This window comes from Rutidosis leptorrhynchoides, chromosome 7 (genome assembly GCF_046630445.1).
Source record: "Rutidosis leptorrhynchoides isolate AG116_Rl617_1_P2 chromosome 7, CSIRO_AGI_Rlap_v1, whole genome shotgun sequence".
Taxonomy (NCBI): Eukaryota; Viridiplantae; Streptophyta; class Magnoliopsida; order Asterales; family Asteraceae; genus Rutidosis; species Rutidosis leptorrhynchoides.
In genome coordinates, this window is record NC_092339.1 from 25,152,783 (window position 1) to 25,169,349 (window position 16,567).

At 31.9% G+C, this 16,567-nt stretch overlaps 2 protein-coding genes across 2 annotated transcripts; both read right to left on the reverse strand.

The window, feature by feature from the left end:
• Positions 1–8,376: 8,376 nt before the first annotated feature.
• On the reverse strand, positions 8,377–11,297 carry LOC139857094 (1-deoxy-D-xylulose 5-phosphate reductoisomerase, chloroplastic-like). The gene is made up of 11 exons (XM_071845820.1): positions 11,151–11,297; positions 10,848–11,029; positions 10,622–10,708; positions 10,218–10,343; positions 10,075–10,137; positions 9,830–9,979; positions 9,677–9,744; positions 9,369–9,585; positions 9,124–9,245; positions 8,728–8,874; positions 8,377–8,642 (listed from the first exon to the last, which is right to left on the reverse strand). The coding sequence occupies exons 1-11, from the start codon at positions 11,239–11,241 to the stop codon at positions 8,471–8,473; spliced, it is 1,425 nt and encodes a 474-aa protein (XP_071701921.1). The 5' UTR covers positions 11,242–11,297; the 3' UTR covers positions 8,377–8,470.
• A 1,568-nt stretch (positions 11,298–12,865) lies between these two features.
• LOC139857052 (protein KINESIN LIGHT CHAIN-RELATED 3-like) lies at positions 12,866–16,454 on the reverse strand. The gene is made up of 3 exons (XM_071845760.1): positions 16,074–16,454; positions 13,685–15,526; positions 12,866–13,258 (listed from the first exon to the last, which is right to left on the reverse strand). Exons 2-3 carry the CDS (start codon positions 15,481–15,483, stop codon positions 13,045–13,047), a joined length of 2,013 nt encoding a protein of 670 aa, XP_071701861.1. The 5' UTR covers positions 15,484–15,526; positions 16,074–16,454; the 3' UTR covers positions 12,866–13,044.
• Between the last annotated feature and the right edge of the window lie 113 nt (positions 16,455–16,567).

Sequence of the window (16,567 nt, forward strand, 5' to 3'; positions counted from 1 at the left end):
AAAAGAATGTATATTGTTGTGAAAGTAGGGAGTATAATGGATGATTTGCTGAATCAGATTCGAAGAATGTAACATATTAATTGTTAATTTATATATCTCTCGGGTATTACCTACCCGTTAAAAAAAAAATTTCACAATTAATATTTTGTACAAAAGAATTTTATTACAGTCTTTATGAAAATATATATATGTATATTTTCTTCAGATGTAACATAGATTTAATGAGTTAATGTTAAATTAAACTCATTTGATTTACGGTTGAAACTAGAATTGAATAATTCCTAAAGGCTTTAAAAAGTACATAACTTTTACGCAGTATTTCTTTAATGACATTGAAATTATGAATCAATACTTCGTTATTTGTTGATGTATGATGTTTGGTTCATGGAATTCTTGTGAACTTCGCAAAGTACGAATGATGTTATCTGAAAAGTTTCGGGTACATCGATGATGAAAGTGTAAAATCAAATATATACTTGATTTATTATGAATTGGAATTTGTTGAATTGCGACAGAGATTGTAGTTAACGCTGGTTAAGTTGCGGCCGAAGGACGTACATTATTGCATATTTGTAATATGAATTAACCGAGTAGTTAAGATTCACACACAATAGCTTAGCACGGAAAGATTTATTTCAAAATATATATATATAATATACATATAATTTCTTCAGAGGGAATGAGTTAATTCTTCATAACTCGTTGATACAATATACACGTTTTTTATTCGTAATGATGTCCACAGTGATTCTTGAACTGACGGAGTTTGTGATGTTATCGGTGTTGTTGATTCGGATGTTGACTGTACTGACGATGCTGGTAACGCTGACGGTACTGTTGATGCTGTTGGTAAAGCAAGTTTAGCTTGTTAATCACACACCATTTTTGTCAGGGTTTATACTCTTCCTTCTATCATTTTGGTTCGCTTAACTGATTTATGGTTAGGGCAAGATTAGATAATCTCTAAGACTTTAGAGATTACATAATCGCCGCGGAATGTTTCTCCAATGAAGTTATGAATTAATACTTCGTCAGTTATTGTTGTTGGTACTCCTTGGTATCTATGGTGAGTATGACGTTGATGATCGTGGGACAGATTGTGAAGTTGAGGTTTACGACGCGGTTGTGGTTGGAGGTGGTAATGGTACTGTTGGCGTTGATGATGGTGGTACTGGTTATGCTGCTGATGCTGCTGCTGGTGTTTGTAATCTCTGCACCATATTCTCTAAAGCCACTACCCGAGCACGAAGCTCGTTGACTTCTTCTATTACACCGGGGTGATTGTCGGTTCGGACGAGCGGATAAATAAAATCTAAAATTTGATGTAATATATAATCGTGACGAGATACTCTGGAAATGAGCGAGAAAATAGTGTTTCGGACAGGTTCGCTAGTAAGTGCTTCAGGTTCTTCGTCAAGAGGGCAATGTGGTGGATGGAAGGGATCACCTTCTTCTTGTCTCCAATGATTGAGGAGGCTACGAGCCCATCCCCAATTCATCCAGAATAGGTGATGACTGATTGGTTGATCTATTCCGGTCACACTGCTTTCGGAGCTTGAATGGGATTCCATTTCGGAATCTGAGTGACTTGAACTGATGACGAATTCCATTTCGTACGATTGGATAAAGGATTTTTTTTTTGATATGAAATCATTTTGGCTAACGGATGGTATTCTAATTACATAGAATATATATATATATATATATATATATATATATATATATATATATATATAGATCAAAAGATTTCGTAGATTACGGAGGACTTTGCGGGATATGTCAGGCAAAGTTTAAAGTAACAGATACGATAAGATATGATTTAGCAGATATGCTAAGATATGAATTTTTGTCTATACACTATTCATGCAATCAATGCAGCAAGACGTGTCTTAGACTAAAAATGATAAGCAGGTAATTTCCTGAGGATGATAAGTAGTTAATTTTTGACACAAAATGATAAGCAAAACTTTTGACATGCAGACACGGTCGAAGTCCAGACTCACTAATGCACCCTATCGACTTATCAGTTAGACACATTAATGCAGACCTGGTTCGCTAAGACCACCGCTCTGATACCAACTGAAATGACCCGTTCATATACATTATAAACGATTCACAATAGTTGATTACATTGCGAGGTATTTGACCTCTATATGATACATTTTACAAACATTGCATTCGTTTTTAAAAGACAAAATTTCTTTACATCGAAAATTGACAGGCATGCATACCATTTCATAATATCCACTATCCAACTATAAATTGATTTAATAATAATATTAGATGAACTCAATGACTCGAATGCAACGTTCTTCGAAATATGCTATGAAAGACTCCAAGTAATATCTTTAAAATGAGCAAATGCACAGCGGAAGATTTCTTTAACACCTGAGAATAAACATGCTTTAAAGTGTCAACCAAAAGGTTGGTGAGTTCATTAGTTTATCATAATCATTTATTTCCATCATTTTAATAGACCACAAGAATTTCATTTCCAGTTCTCATAAATATACGTCCCATGCATAGAGACAAAAATAATCATTCATATGGTGAACACCTGGTAACCGACATTAACTAGATACATATAAGAATATCCCCTACCATTCCGGGATCTTCCTTCGGACATGATATAAATTTCGAAGTACTAAAGCATCCGGTACTTTGGATGGGGTTTGTTAGGCCCAATAGATCTATCTTTAGGATTCGCGTCAATTAGGGTGTCTGTTCCCTAATTCTTAGATTACCAGACTTTAATAAAAAGGGGCATATTCGATTTCGATAATTCAACCATAGAATGTAGTTTCAATTACTTGTGTCTATTTCGTCAAACATTTATAAAAGCGCATGTATTCTCAGTCCCAAAAATATAAAGGGTAAAAAGGCAAATGAAACTCATCATACTGTATTTCGTAGTAAAAATACATATAACGTCATTGAACAAGTGCAAGGTTGGCCTCGGATTCACGAACCTAAATTAATTATATATAATTATGTGTTGGTCAATATTTGTCTAACAAATTAGGCCAAGTCATAGTGTACCACAATCCTAATGCTCGAGACTAATATGCAAAAGTCAACAAAAGTAAATTTGACTCAAAATAATTTCCAAAAATCTATACATGATTAATATATAGTTTAAATATCGTCGTTTTATATTTTTAAATATTTTTAAAAGATTTATTAGAGTAAATAATATAATTTATTTATTAATAAATAAAATTTTATATTAAATTTATATAATATAATATACTTTTATATATATTAAGTAATAAAATTTATAGGGTTCATTTAATATCATAAAGATAATATGATAGGTATTATTAAAGTAAGTTATTACACGTAGTAAAATATGTTTGTATCACATATTTATTTGATAAAATAATATCTATAATGATAGTAAGTAAAAGTTGTATTATTTTGTAATAATAATTATTATTATAAAAATATCAATATTTATAATTACTAAGATGACATTATGATAAAACGATAATTCTAATTATGATAACTTTAATATTTACGATAATTTTTAATATTATCTTTAAAATAATAATTCTATTTAAAATAAAAATAATAATGATATTTTATAGTAACAATGACATTTCTATTAAAATGATAATTTTTGTTAAAATGATAGTTTTAATACTAACGATATTTTTAATAATAATAGTAATGATAAAAATAATAAGAACGATAATTTTATCTAAATCAATATCTTATAATATTTTAATTTCATCATGATACTCTTACTCATTATTTCCTAATCGTTTCGTTTAATAGCTTTTAATCGTCTTTTATATCGTGTTCATAATAATGATAATAATAGTAATCAAAATAATTAGGTGTTACAAATATTTGTTTTAATTACACTAATATTAATAATGATAGTTACTATAATATTTTTAACGATAATACTAATAATTATCTTAATAATAATATAGTAATAATAATAATAACAATGACAATATCCATTTTTAAATAATGATATATATATTAATAATGATAATAATAATAATAATACTAATAATAATAATAATAATAATAATAATAATAATTGGATAATAATAATAATACTAATTATAACTTTAACGATAATAACGATAGTAATAATAAAAAAAATAACAATTTTTAATGATAAATCCCTTTTATTGATAAAGATAATAATAATGATAATAATAAGATAAAACTAGAACGACGATAAAAACGACGATAATAATAATCATTTTTAATAAAAATATAGAAAATTCAATTGATTATAACTTCTAATCCGTTCATCGAAACCATTCGATATCTAAAGGAAAAGTCCTTAATTTTTCGCTAGCTTTCCAAGGACATGCATATCTTATACCTTATCTCAACCGCAAGTGTAACTAATTCAATATTCAACCTAACCTGTCTAAGGGCAATATCAAAAGTACAAGCATGCATAATCCTAAATACTCGAGCACTAGTCAGGGATACACTATTAGTATGTAAAAGTTAAATTATGAGTACTCACGTATCAATATTGAGATTCAATATTGCAGGAAAGGTACGTAGACGCAACGGAAATGATAAACACTATATTGACCTCACGAGCATACCCATGAACCATACTCAATCACCTCCATAGCTATAACCCATAATTTCCTTAATCCTATCCTACTCGAAAAACAATTTCGAAATCACTCGGACAGCACTCCGTCGTAATATTTTATGTATACTAATAATATCTTGAAATAATACGGAGTAAATATATATATGTAAATCGATTGAGAGAGTTTAGAGAAAAATATTTTCAAGTTTCTATGAAATAATGAAACCTATTGAATTCTATTTATAATAGATTTTTAAATTATTAAAGTGATTTATTAAAGTATGAATTATTAAAGTGAATTATTAAAGTATGAATTATTAAAGTGAATTATTAAAGTATGAATTATTAAAGTGAATTATTAAAGTATGAATTATTAAAGTGAATTATTAAAGTTAAAGTAAAGTAAAAATAAAGTAAAGGTAAAGTTTAAGTATAGTAAAAGTATAAAACTATGTACGTATAATACGCGTATAAATATATATAATATTAATTTAAATCGTTATATATATTTAATAAAATAAAATATAAATATCGTTATCTTTATCATACTAGTTAAGTAATGAGTTGTCAAAAGTGGTTCTAGATATTTATAAAAGTTATATACGTTTTAATAATAAAGTTCTTTTTAAACTGAAAACGTTTTTGTACGTTTGAAACTAAATAGATCAATCGAGTCTTTATGAGATTCAATCTTCCACTATCCTTTGTCTAGTTCTCAATGATTGACAATTTGTTCTTATTTATAAATCACTTTACCATTTTCCGAATATTGTTAAAACGAAAGATTTCTCAAATCAACGTGGGCCTTTCAACAGAGACTTGTAATCATAATTCAATATATCTGATAATTCAATCATTTAATCTTATCTTCTAATTCCATTGATAAATATTTTGAAACAGATACAATCATATAAAGTATTTAATCTAATATTTTGTTTACGTTTCAAGTTATAATATATATACACATATACATATATAATCATATTCGTTTAATGGTTCGTGAAACGTTGGAACATGGTCGAGGTTGAATGAATGTATGAACATAGTTTAAAATTCTTGCAATTTAACTTAACAAATATTGCTTATCGTGTCGGAAACATATAAAGATTAAAGTTTAAATTTGGTTGGAAATTTCCGGGTTGTCACATAAGAAGCAATAACGTTATTCCATTTAACCCAAGAAATCTTATGACCCGAAAGATCACACACCCCCCCCCCCCCCCAAAAGAAAATTCGACACACACTCTCAAGTAATTTTAGAACACATGACGGGGCACGGAAGAGTGAGAAAAAATACAATGGAAGACTAGTGAGAACCGATTTGATTAAAACTAGACGTCCACCAATTGACATCGAACGCATTTTCCAATCCGAGAGCCGCTTTTTGAGTTTATCAATAACCGGTTGCCATGCCTTTAAGTTGTTCATTTTAGTGCCAATAGGAAGGCCTAGGTACATAAATGGGAATTTCCCGGCTTGACAACCCATTATTCTTGCAGTTGCTTCAACTTCGTCGACACTTGCCCCAACACCATAAACATAACTTTTTTGAAAGTTTACCTTGAGGCCCGAGGATAATTCAAAGCATTTAAGTATATTGGTGAGGTTAAGAGCATTTTCTCTACTCCATTCTCCGAAAAAAATCGTATCATCCGCATATTGAAGATGCGAAATGAGTACCTTATCTTTGCCAACTTCCACACCTTTAAATAGACCCTTATCAATGGCGGTCTTAGTGAGAATATTTAAACCTTCCGTGGCCAAAATGAAAAGAAAAGGTGATAGTGGATCGCCTTGGCGAACACCTCTACCCATTGAGAATTCCCGAGTTGGAGATCCATTGATCAAAGCCGATATGTACTACTACTTAACTCATGTACTACTACATGCTACTACATGCTACTACCACTTTCACTACCTACTGCCATTCAAACTTCAAAGAAACTCCAACTCGATATATTCATAATACATCTCTTTAATGATTATCAAAAAATCCACAAATCTTTTATAGCTTTTAAAAACTCTCAATAACAACATTTAAAAATGAAATGTTCATTTCTTATCAAAAACAGTTTTCATTAATGATGAAATTAAAAATCACAGATTCAATCATAGATCCCACATGATGAAATCAAAAATGAAACACTTCCTTTTTTTTTTTTTTTTTTTTAAAGCAAAATGAAACACTTCCTATCAGTTGTCTAACATATCATAGGCACTTGTTATAATCATTGACAAGGGTTTAAGTGGAAAATGAAGATACATGAAAAGTCAAGATCCAATTTTTACCGCTTATTATAATATGTTATCAGAGCCTCCTTTTCTAGGGATAACACATGATTTTTTTTTTCCTGTGATAGTGGCAGCTAATCAAGTTTTTCATCCCAATCTCTGTCACCATTAATCACCACTATTCTACTTGTATCAACTTCTCTTTCCACTACTCTAATAGCTCATCAAACGAGGCGACTCTATGGCTATAGGGGTAAGGCGGGGTCCAATGACTCCACTACAATACATTTTTTTTTATCATTCTTTGAATTGTACTATATGACACCACTAATCAGCTATAATCTCGTATATTTATGGGACTTTTGATTTTTTTTAGGTAATAAACCACTAAATTATCATTCTAATATAATTAGTTTTTAAAAAAATTCGGAACTTCATTGAATTTTCATTTTAGATTCGTCAGTGTCATCAATCCAATGATCAGTCCAATGTCACCTTTAATCATCCCTGCCAAGATACAACCTATCAAGAATCACTGCTACATTAATTTAATCTGCTACTAAAATCAGATTGTTGGCCTACGGATAACTACAAGCATTCTACCCGCCGTGAGCACTTGGATCTTATTGTTGTTTTTTTTTCTGCAGTTTTCATATATTTTTTTGACGTCCCATTGTTTCACCATGATCACCCCTGCGAGCTCCGCGACTGCTATTACCACAGCTAGTCAATTAGTCTATGCCATCAGTAACGTCTAGCTTCAATTTAGTTTCACATTATCTATTGATGGTTCTCGTTATAAAATATGGTGTCAAATATTTATTATGATACACGTATGGAGGTTAAAGTCTCGAGCCACATTACTAGATACATGAAACCAAAAAGTGACGATGTTGATGATTTAGAATTATAGTTTTATCCTACTTGTGCTTTAAATCTGTTACACAGTCCGGATATTCATAACAAATCACGACTTGGCTAGTTTAAGTCGCAAATACTTGTTAAACAGTTATATTCTATTTCACGTTTTTGTAAATTAAACCAGAAAATCAGTGAACTTGGTTGCAGTTTAGCACAGTAGGGTACAGATGGTTAAGAATTATAGTGACAAATATTTATTTGTCACAACAATTTATTAATTTCAAATACAACAAAGCAACATGTTAAACGCATGTAAATTAGGAAAATTTGTGCAATACGAGGAGTTTATATTGGGGATCCTAAAAACAGATTTTTAACCAGATTGGTATTCAAGTGTATGTATAAACCACTAAATCCACTACTTCATGGATCACTCTTTTCTTTGGCCCAATATGTACACTTGACAATAGCCCATTACATTCATTCATTCATTAATAACTTAAAAAAATCAATGTATACTTATATGTAGCAAGACACAACCCAACTTTTTTGTTCTTGCATCATTAATTCTTTTCTTTTTCATACATGGCTTCTTTCTTTTATTTATAAAATTATGCATTGTCGACCAAAAAACAAATAAAATCAGTTCATAAAATACAAGATTTTAATTATGGGCCATTGGCTTTCATTGTAAATTATGGAAGAGAGACTTTGTTTTGTTTTGTTTTGTGTTATCATCTCTTTAGTCATCAAAGTTTGATTACATTCACATAACTGCAACTAAAAAAAATACACACATTTTACTCAAAGAACAGCAGCTGTGGTCAAATCCGACGACGGCTTCACACTAGCCGCATAGTCCCGAGCCCACAAGTCATAATGTACAATTTCCTCAAGTGATGGTGCAACCACCAGTTCAGATTGATGCTTCTCACACGTTAACTCAACGACCTTGAATATGTCCAAATACTTGATCCTGTGTAACAACATTGTCCGCTTTAGTAACCGAATATCCTAACAGTATTACCGAAACAATATGTCACATGTTAAAAAAAGCATACTTTTCATCGATGAACATCTCAACAGCTTTTTCGTTAGCTGCACTCAAAACACCAGTCATCGTTCCGCCAGCTCGTCCAGCAGCATAAGCCAAATCCATCGATGGGTATTTCACGTTGTCCGGAGCTTTAAATGTTAGTGATCCTAGCCTGCACCATATAAGTTATGCAACGTATTCACATAATTTTTTATAATTAAAAAATTGATTTTGCTAACGACAGGGTTGTCGTTAAGGTACATATATTCTTTGTACATTTGCATAACCGCCATCGAAAAGTCAACCTCAACCGCTATGCGCAATATAATTGTGCACGTTAACAACAACCCTAAAGGCCGTCGTTAGCAAAATCCTTAATAAATTTGCCGTCTTTAACCCCAAGAAACACATGTTTACTAACTTGCAGAGATCGAGACGAGGCCATGTAAGCTCGGAGCAGGGGATTCTATCGGGCCAAGACAACGTGTAAAGAATGGGCAAACGCATGTCGGGCCAACCTAATTGTGCCAAGACTGAAGAGTCCTGAAAAAAAAAAAAAAAAAAACTTAAACAGCTGAGGGCCCACCAAGTGCTCTAATCTTCTACTACGCTACTATACATAACTGCAATGGCTTGTAAGTAAAAAGGGTAAAATGGGAACCAAACCTGTGTCTCAACCATAGAGTGAATGATAGATTGAGGATGAATCACGATTTCGATATCATCATATTCTGATCCGTAAAGATAATGAGCTTCGATAACTTCAAGACCTTTGTTGAAAAGTGTAGCTGAGTCAACTGTAATCTTTTTTCCCATGCTCCAATTCGGATGCTTCAACGCATCGGCTACTTTTACGTCTTTCAGTTTTTCAACCGGCCAATCTCTGTCGTAACATAACATATACCAAGATATATTAAACATTTAATTACCATAAACGGGACGTTAAACGAGTCGTTGTAATAAAATCATTATACCTAAAAGCACCTCCTGAAGCAGTTAGGATTATACGTCTTAGAGCACCTTCAGGAAAGCCTTGAATACACTGAAATTAGGAACAGGTTTACAAATTTTTGTTACCGTAAATTAATATTTTAGTAATGGATGCATTATTATTTTTTAAAAGTTACCTGAAAGATAGCAGAATGTTCTGAATCAGCAGGAAGAATCTTAACGTTATGTTTATGTGCAAGCGGAAGAACAAACGGACCACCCGCAATTAACGTTTCCTTATTAGCTAATGCTATGTTTTTTCCCGCTTCAATTGCAGCTACTGTCGGCTATAAAACAATAATAACCGCATTAAGAATTATGAAAACATTTTAAAAAAATTAAAAATCCATAAGCAAGAATATAAAAGGGATAAAGGATCTACCTTTAGACCAGCACAACCAACTATGCCTGTGACTACGGTCACGCAATCTGGGTGACGGGCAACCTAAACAAAGTAATATAGTGTGAGAGATTTTGACTTCAAAACGTGAAAAATGAAAAAGATTTGAAATTGACGATAATGACCTCGATGACACCTTGCTCCCCGGGAATAATTTCAGGCATGTAATCGGCGTCAGCCAATGCTTCTTTGAGTTCACCAAGTAAAGATTCATTTCTTATAGAAACTAGCTGAGGCTTGAATGCCTTTACCTACACAATGAAACATAGCTCAACGTCCAAATTCATTTTTAACAATTACATATTTTTTTATAGGGATATAAATAAATAATTGATGTTGTTAGTTGCACCATTTAAATATGCAGCTGACTGCCTTTCAAAAAAAAAAAATATGCAGCTGACTAATCAGACATAAAGTATAAGTTCAGTCCTTTTATATTTTTTGTAGCTACAAGAAACATATTGACAAGAGTAAAAAATAATGTTATTCCAATTTTTGTACCTAAAAACAGGGGTCACATAATAATCACCTGTTCAGCAAGAAGAGTGACATTTGAGCCAGCAGCAAGAGCAACAACTCTAAATTTATCAGGGTTTTCAGCAACAATATCAAGTGTCTGAAATCACAAACTTCAAACTATTAATTTAATTAAATATTAAAATTGAAATATTCGTATACAAATTACGGAGTAATCCAAAAATACATCAGTTTAAGTGCAAACATTTAACACCGGCCAAGTGTTTGATAAATTTCACCTGAGTCCCAATTGAACCAGTAGACCCAACAATTGAAATAGGTTTAGGTCCATCCCAGTTCTTAGTCCCGGGGTCCACTAACGCCGTCCCCGGCCACGCCGGCGGCGGCGGAGTATGTGCCGAACAACGAATCCGTTTTTCGATAGTTAAATTACAATCTTTCTTCTTGAAGGAAAACCCACCTAATATATACCAAAAGTTACAAAATTTGATTTTTATATCAATTTGATACTTAAAATAGCTACTGTAATTTAATGAATTAGTAAAATAGAATAGAATAGAATAGAATATTAGAATACATACCTTGGAGATTGAAAAGTTGGGTTTGGGATTTGGGGGTGTGTAAGAAATTGGTTAGGTTGGTTTGTGTTGGAGATAAAAAATTCAGAGACATTTTTTGTTTGAATTTTATGAAATATTTGATACACACAAAATGCTCAATTGTGTGAGGATCATGCAAACAATATATAAATTTAAAATACATAGGACAGTATAGATAATAAATAATAAATTTTTAATAAAGATAAGCAGTCATAGTATGTGTATAATTTTAAACTATAGCTAGGTTGGTGTAGGTGTTGTTTTTTTCGTTTGAGACTTTGTCTTTAGTATTGTATGTTTTGTAATTTTTTTATTTCGTAGTTGTCATGTGAAATTTTTTGGTTCGGTTAGAGTTAACGTCGATTTGTGACGTTTACTTGTTTCAAGTCACTGGGTTTCATTGTATAGGTCGGTTTTATAGAATTCGTTATTTTTTCTAAAAAGTAATAATAATAATAATAATAATAATAATAATAATAATAATAATAATAAACTATAGCTAGTAGCAGGCATATTTAGACCATGGCTATTTTAGCCAACTAATATCAAATAAGCGATGCTATAATGACTTTTAGAATGACTTAATTTAAAGATTTATGGGACATGTCTAATAATACGACCCTTTTTGTATTCTCATAATAAAGACTTGACCCAAACATTGTAATTTTTATAGTTACATCTTAAAACACTTGAGGAACAATGTAACTTTTTTTTTTTTTTCTAAGTTACTTAAAAACATTTTTATCAAGTCATTTGGAACTTTATAAGCCATTGTATATTTTGGTGGTTGCTCGTCTAGTTTCTTATTAGAGCGATTAAATGAATTTGACTCTTTAAAAAACAATCAAGTCATGTGGAATGTTCATTAACATAATTAAACCCAAAATCAATACCTCATTATGAATCAATCAATATGTTTACAATAATGTAACAAACATAAACTATTATTTAATTAAGAATACGATAAAAAGGCATATTAGTGACAGGAGACAAGTTAAAATTCTCATCATATCGGATGCATACATTGACACGTAGTGAATTTTTTATTATCAAAAAAGCCGTCTCATAACGCTAAATATTTAATATTTAATATTTATATTTATATATTGTCTAAAAAACAAGTTACTAATTATTGTTATTATATTATTAATTTAATTATTATATATATTATATTATCTTAAAAGAAATTGTGATGTGGTCCAGCGGTTGGTGTAGAGGTCAGGAGTTTCACCCCGTTGGCTACATATTAACTCACGATTTCATCTATGCCATTAACTTTCACCCATGACACATTTCTCACATCGCGTTGAGGTTATAGGGGAGGGGGGATTTTAACGTCTATACCCCGTATGAGATTGGTGCGGGTTTTCTTCTGGACACGCAGTTGAGGCGAGTATAACTGTTTAGAAGATGAACGCGTGGATGGTTAAATCCCCTGAGTGATCCTAACAGCTGTCAAAAAAATTATATATTATATTATCTTAAGTATTAATTTTATTTACTAACTTTGCCTTGCTTATAAAAAGACAGGTACAAAGGATCAAAGTTCGGCACTTTGCAACATAGATGGAATTGACATTATCTATTATCTATTCATAACAACATAACAACAACGACGACAACAACAACCAAAAAAAAAAAAAAAAATCTAAAAATCTAAGACATTAAAGAGACAATGTCATAGTTTGTATACCTTATATATAACCATTTATGATTTCATGTACATAGAAATATAAATATAAAATCAACAAGAACTCCAAGAAAAGATACAAATTCACATACATTATTTTCAAGCAGCCTATATTAATTATATAATTAAAAACTTAAACTTATATATTACATTAGTTTCAACCAGAAAAATCCATCATCATCAACATCATACGTCAATAACATCATTTTTGTTAGTTGATTGATAACTTGAACTAAAAAGGTTCTCTAATGATCTTGTTTTTCGACTTCGAACCTTCCCTGCCTCTTTTAACAATTCCGACAATCTATTTTTCTCATCTTCCACATCGAAACCTGCAGTACCGATCTTTTCCTCCCTCATCTCAACAATATGTTCCAACATCTCAATTGCATCATCTAACCTGCATAAATATCACATTTTGAAATAAACTTTTTGTCCTAATTTGCTACAATAACAAAACATTCTCAAAAAATCCATACAAAGAAAATAATAAAAGTTTATATACTACAAAACATTACACTTCTTTATGGTTTGCATGTCTGCATACCCTGTTTTTCTGTAAACATTGTTCACTTTTGCATTTCAATCCTTTTTACATATACATATACAAAAAGTTCTCATATCATAATAGCATTTGAATCTTTTTTATATATCTAAAATCATACCTGCCAATCATACCTGCTTTAAAGTGTTGTACTGAGATGTTACTTACTGATTTGAAAACGACAATTTTTAAATTGTACAATTAATATACACACGTTAACGATAGCCCTTAAGGCTGTCGTTAGCAAAAAAAAGAAATTTAATCTAAAGTTCTCGCTCATACCTGCCTACAGCATCGTAAGTACCGGCAAGATTACTGTAAACCGCAAGTGTATCGATATGCAAAGTACCACACTCTCGTTCCAAAACACTTTTAGCTTCTTCAAACCATTTTATAGCTTCCGTTAAAGCATAACGTTGAACACACGCAAGTCCCATTTGGTTAAGCGCGATCCCATAAAACCCCGATTTCGTCTGACCACTTGCACGTAGCTTAAAAATCGCATTTTTAAAAGAATCATAAGATTCCGCATATTTCCCCAACACATAATACATAACTCCCATTTGCGCTTCGATACCCGCAATCGTGCTTTGTTGACCAGGTACATCGTTGTAAATTTTCAACGCTTTGTGTAGCAACTCAAGCGCATTATCGAGCTCGTTCATGGACTCATATATAGCAGCTATGTTAGTGAAACCGCACGCGATTTCCTCTAACGGGATCCCAGAAACGGGGTTTTCATATATACGAAGGGCGTTTTCGCTATAAGATTTTGATTCTTTTAACTTTCCGGTTTTGTTACACAAATCAGCCAAACGAGCGTAAACTGAAGCAACAGACGGATGGTTTTCACCTTTGGATGACTTGATCGATTTAAGAGCTTTTTTATAAGCAAAAATAGCTTCATCGTAACGTGATAACGATAAATACGTGTCCCCGATACTTAAATCAATTAACGAAACCTCGTTTTCTTGCCCGTTAGCCACCATTGACATACTAGCCAAAACTAGATGTTCGAGTGCACCTTCGTGATCACCTTTCGTCTCACAAATTAGACCCATTAGTCTTCGATCGGCTGCTTCTTCGGCTTGTAAACCGTTGTTTAAATGGATTTCGATCGCCATTTTACAAAGCTTTTCAGCCTCGTTAAAATTAAGCGCTTGAACATACGCTTCGGAAATATATCTACACGTTTCACCGACCGTTGGATCAGAATCACCTAAAACCTCAATTTGCAATTCCAAACCGAATTTATAATATTTTAAAGAATTTTCAACTTGACCCAACATGGAATAAGTATCACCCAACTGCATTAAACCGGAAAATTTAGCAAGACCGTGATCTTGACTTTCGTTGACTATCGGGATCCCAATTGACTTTTCAAGAATTGGGATAGCTTCATTGTACTGGCCTAAACTACAGTGTATTGCTGCGGTAACGTGTAAACACATAACAACATCTAAACTTGGTTTACCATTTGCAGATGTTTCAAAACATGACGTTGCACGAAGTGCTAAATCAAGCGCTTTACGAGCGTTAGAACCAGATGACATCAAATCCCTGGCTTGTTTAAGCAAATACGGGCCAGAATCCGTATTTTTATCAATTTTGTTAGAAGATTCCACATCTGCAACTGGTTTTTTTGACTGTTTATCAGCTTTTTTGGCGAGTAATTTGTTCGTTTGATTAATTTTGCTGTGAGGACTCCATTTAGAACTAGCCTCTGACTCCAATGGTGATTTGGATGCTTTCTTTGAGTTTTTCGACGAACGGGATTTCAAACTTTCATCTTCGTATTCCTTATAAATGTCTTCGCTTTCTTTTAGGATCTCGACTTCTCTCATTTCGCCTCCAACTAATTGCCTTAATTCAGAATCGATTCTTGATTCTTCACCATCAGATCCGTAACTAAGCCTAGATATCGACTCGTCTGAACTTTGCATATCGCACACATTATCGTAAAGCTCTTCGATAGACGGCTCAACCACATTTTCATTATGTTTAACCAAACTACCATTTTCGGGTGTTTCATTTAGCACCTTATCTTCATGGGTTTCATCCATTACCATTCCAGGCATCATCCAATGGAATAACAAATTCACAAATGGGTAATAAATATATTATCTGTCAACAAAGTACCAAATGTAACAAACTTTATTGCATAAAATAAGAGATTTAATACAGAAAAAATGAAAAATCAGATCCAAATAAAGATGTCAAAAATTCAAATTCAAATTGTGCAAAAAGGAATAGTCAACCAAAAGGGGCAAAACTAGTTTAGATTTGAAATAGGAACAGCAATCAACATAAAGATCAATTCGCATAAAGTACCCAATACTTTTATATAAGAATTACAGGAACAAAACTTGAAGGGGGAGAATTTGACCCAAAAAGATTTGAACTTTTTCAAAGTTGTATATACTTTCTTCAAAAAAACAAATTAGAACACTAAACCATAATCCCTAATAACAGATACTGTTACATAGACAATATAAGTCACAGGCCAGATCTTGTTAAAGATGATTCATTACTCCATTAACAACTAACAAGATTTAAGATACCCAAAAACCCAGATGAAATAAACTTAAAAAACAATAAAAGATTGAAACTTTATGCATAGTTGACTATTAAAAGTCAATATAAGAACACAAAACTTGAAAATAAACCATACCTTAGTAAGTTAGTGACCGCCCATGAAGAGGTTTTTTGAAGTGTGTTGGTGTGTTGTATGTTTTTGAGAAGTTGAGAAGACTATATTGTGAATTAAGGGTATAATGGTGATTATAGCAAGATTCGTAGGGTAGTTAGGGAACGTAGTGAGAATTTGTTGATATTTGAGGTTTGGATTGGTGGAATGTCAGAGGGAAGGAGTCGTTATTTCTTTCGGATTTAAAAATTTAAAATTAATTTTTTTTCTTTTTTTTTTTTTTAGAAAAAAGGAAAAGTCCTTTTGCCGAACCACCGATTTGTTTTCTGTTTGTTTATTGTTTATGGGATTATACCAGATAAAGAAGTTTCTAGCATGTTAAATGACTTATTTGCCCTTTCAAGAGTAAGGTGATACGTTTCGTTTTCTATAAGGTAGAAAAATGTTGGAAAGTAGACACAAGGTCATAGTCGACAATGAGATGACTTTGCAATTGTGCAAACTGCAAAATGCAAAGG

Bases quoted from the DNA above. Each gene is read 5' to 3' on its own strand.
- LOC139857052 (XM_071845760.1), bottom strand. From the start codon at position 15,483: ATGATGCCTGGAATGGTAATGGATGAAACCCATGAAGATAAGGTGCTA. The intron at 13,259-13,684 runs GTATGAGCGAGA...ATATTTATGCAG, and splicing joins ACTTACGATGCTGTAGGCAG to GTTAGATGATGCAATTGAGA.
- LOC139857094 (XM_071845820.1), bottom strand. From the start codon at position 11,241: ATGTCTCTGAATTTTTTATCTCCAACACAAACCAACCTAACCAATTTC. The intron at 10,344-10,621 runs GTGATTATTATG...TTCATTGTGTAG, and splicing joins TCACTCTTCTTGCTGAACAG to GTAAAGGCATTCAAGCCTCA. The intron at 9,586-9,676 runs GTATAATGATTT...ATGTTACGACAG, and splicing joins GCTTCAGGAGGTGCTTTTAG to AGATTGGCCGGTTGAAAAAC.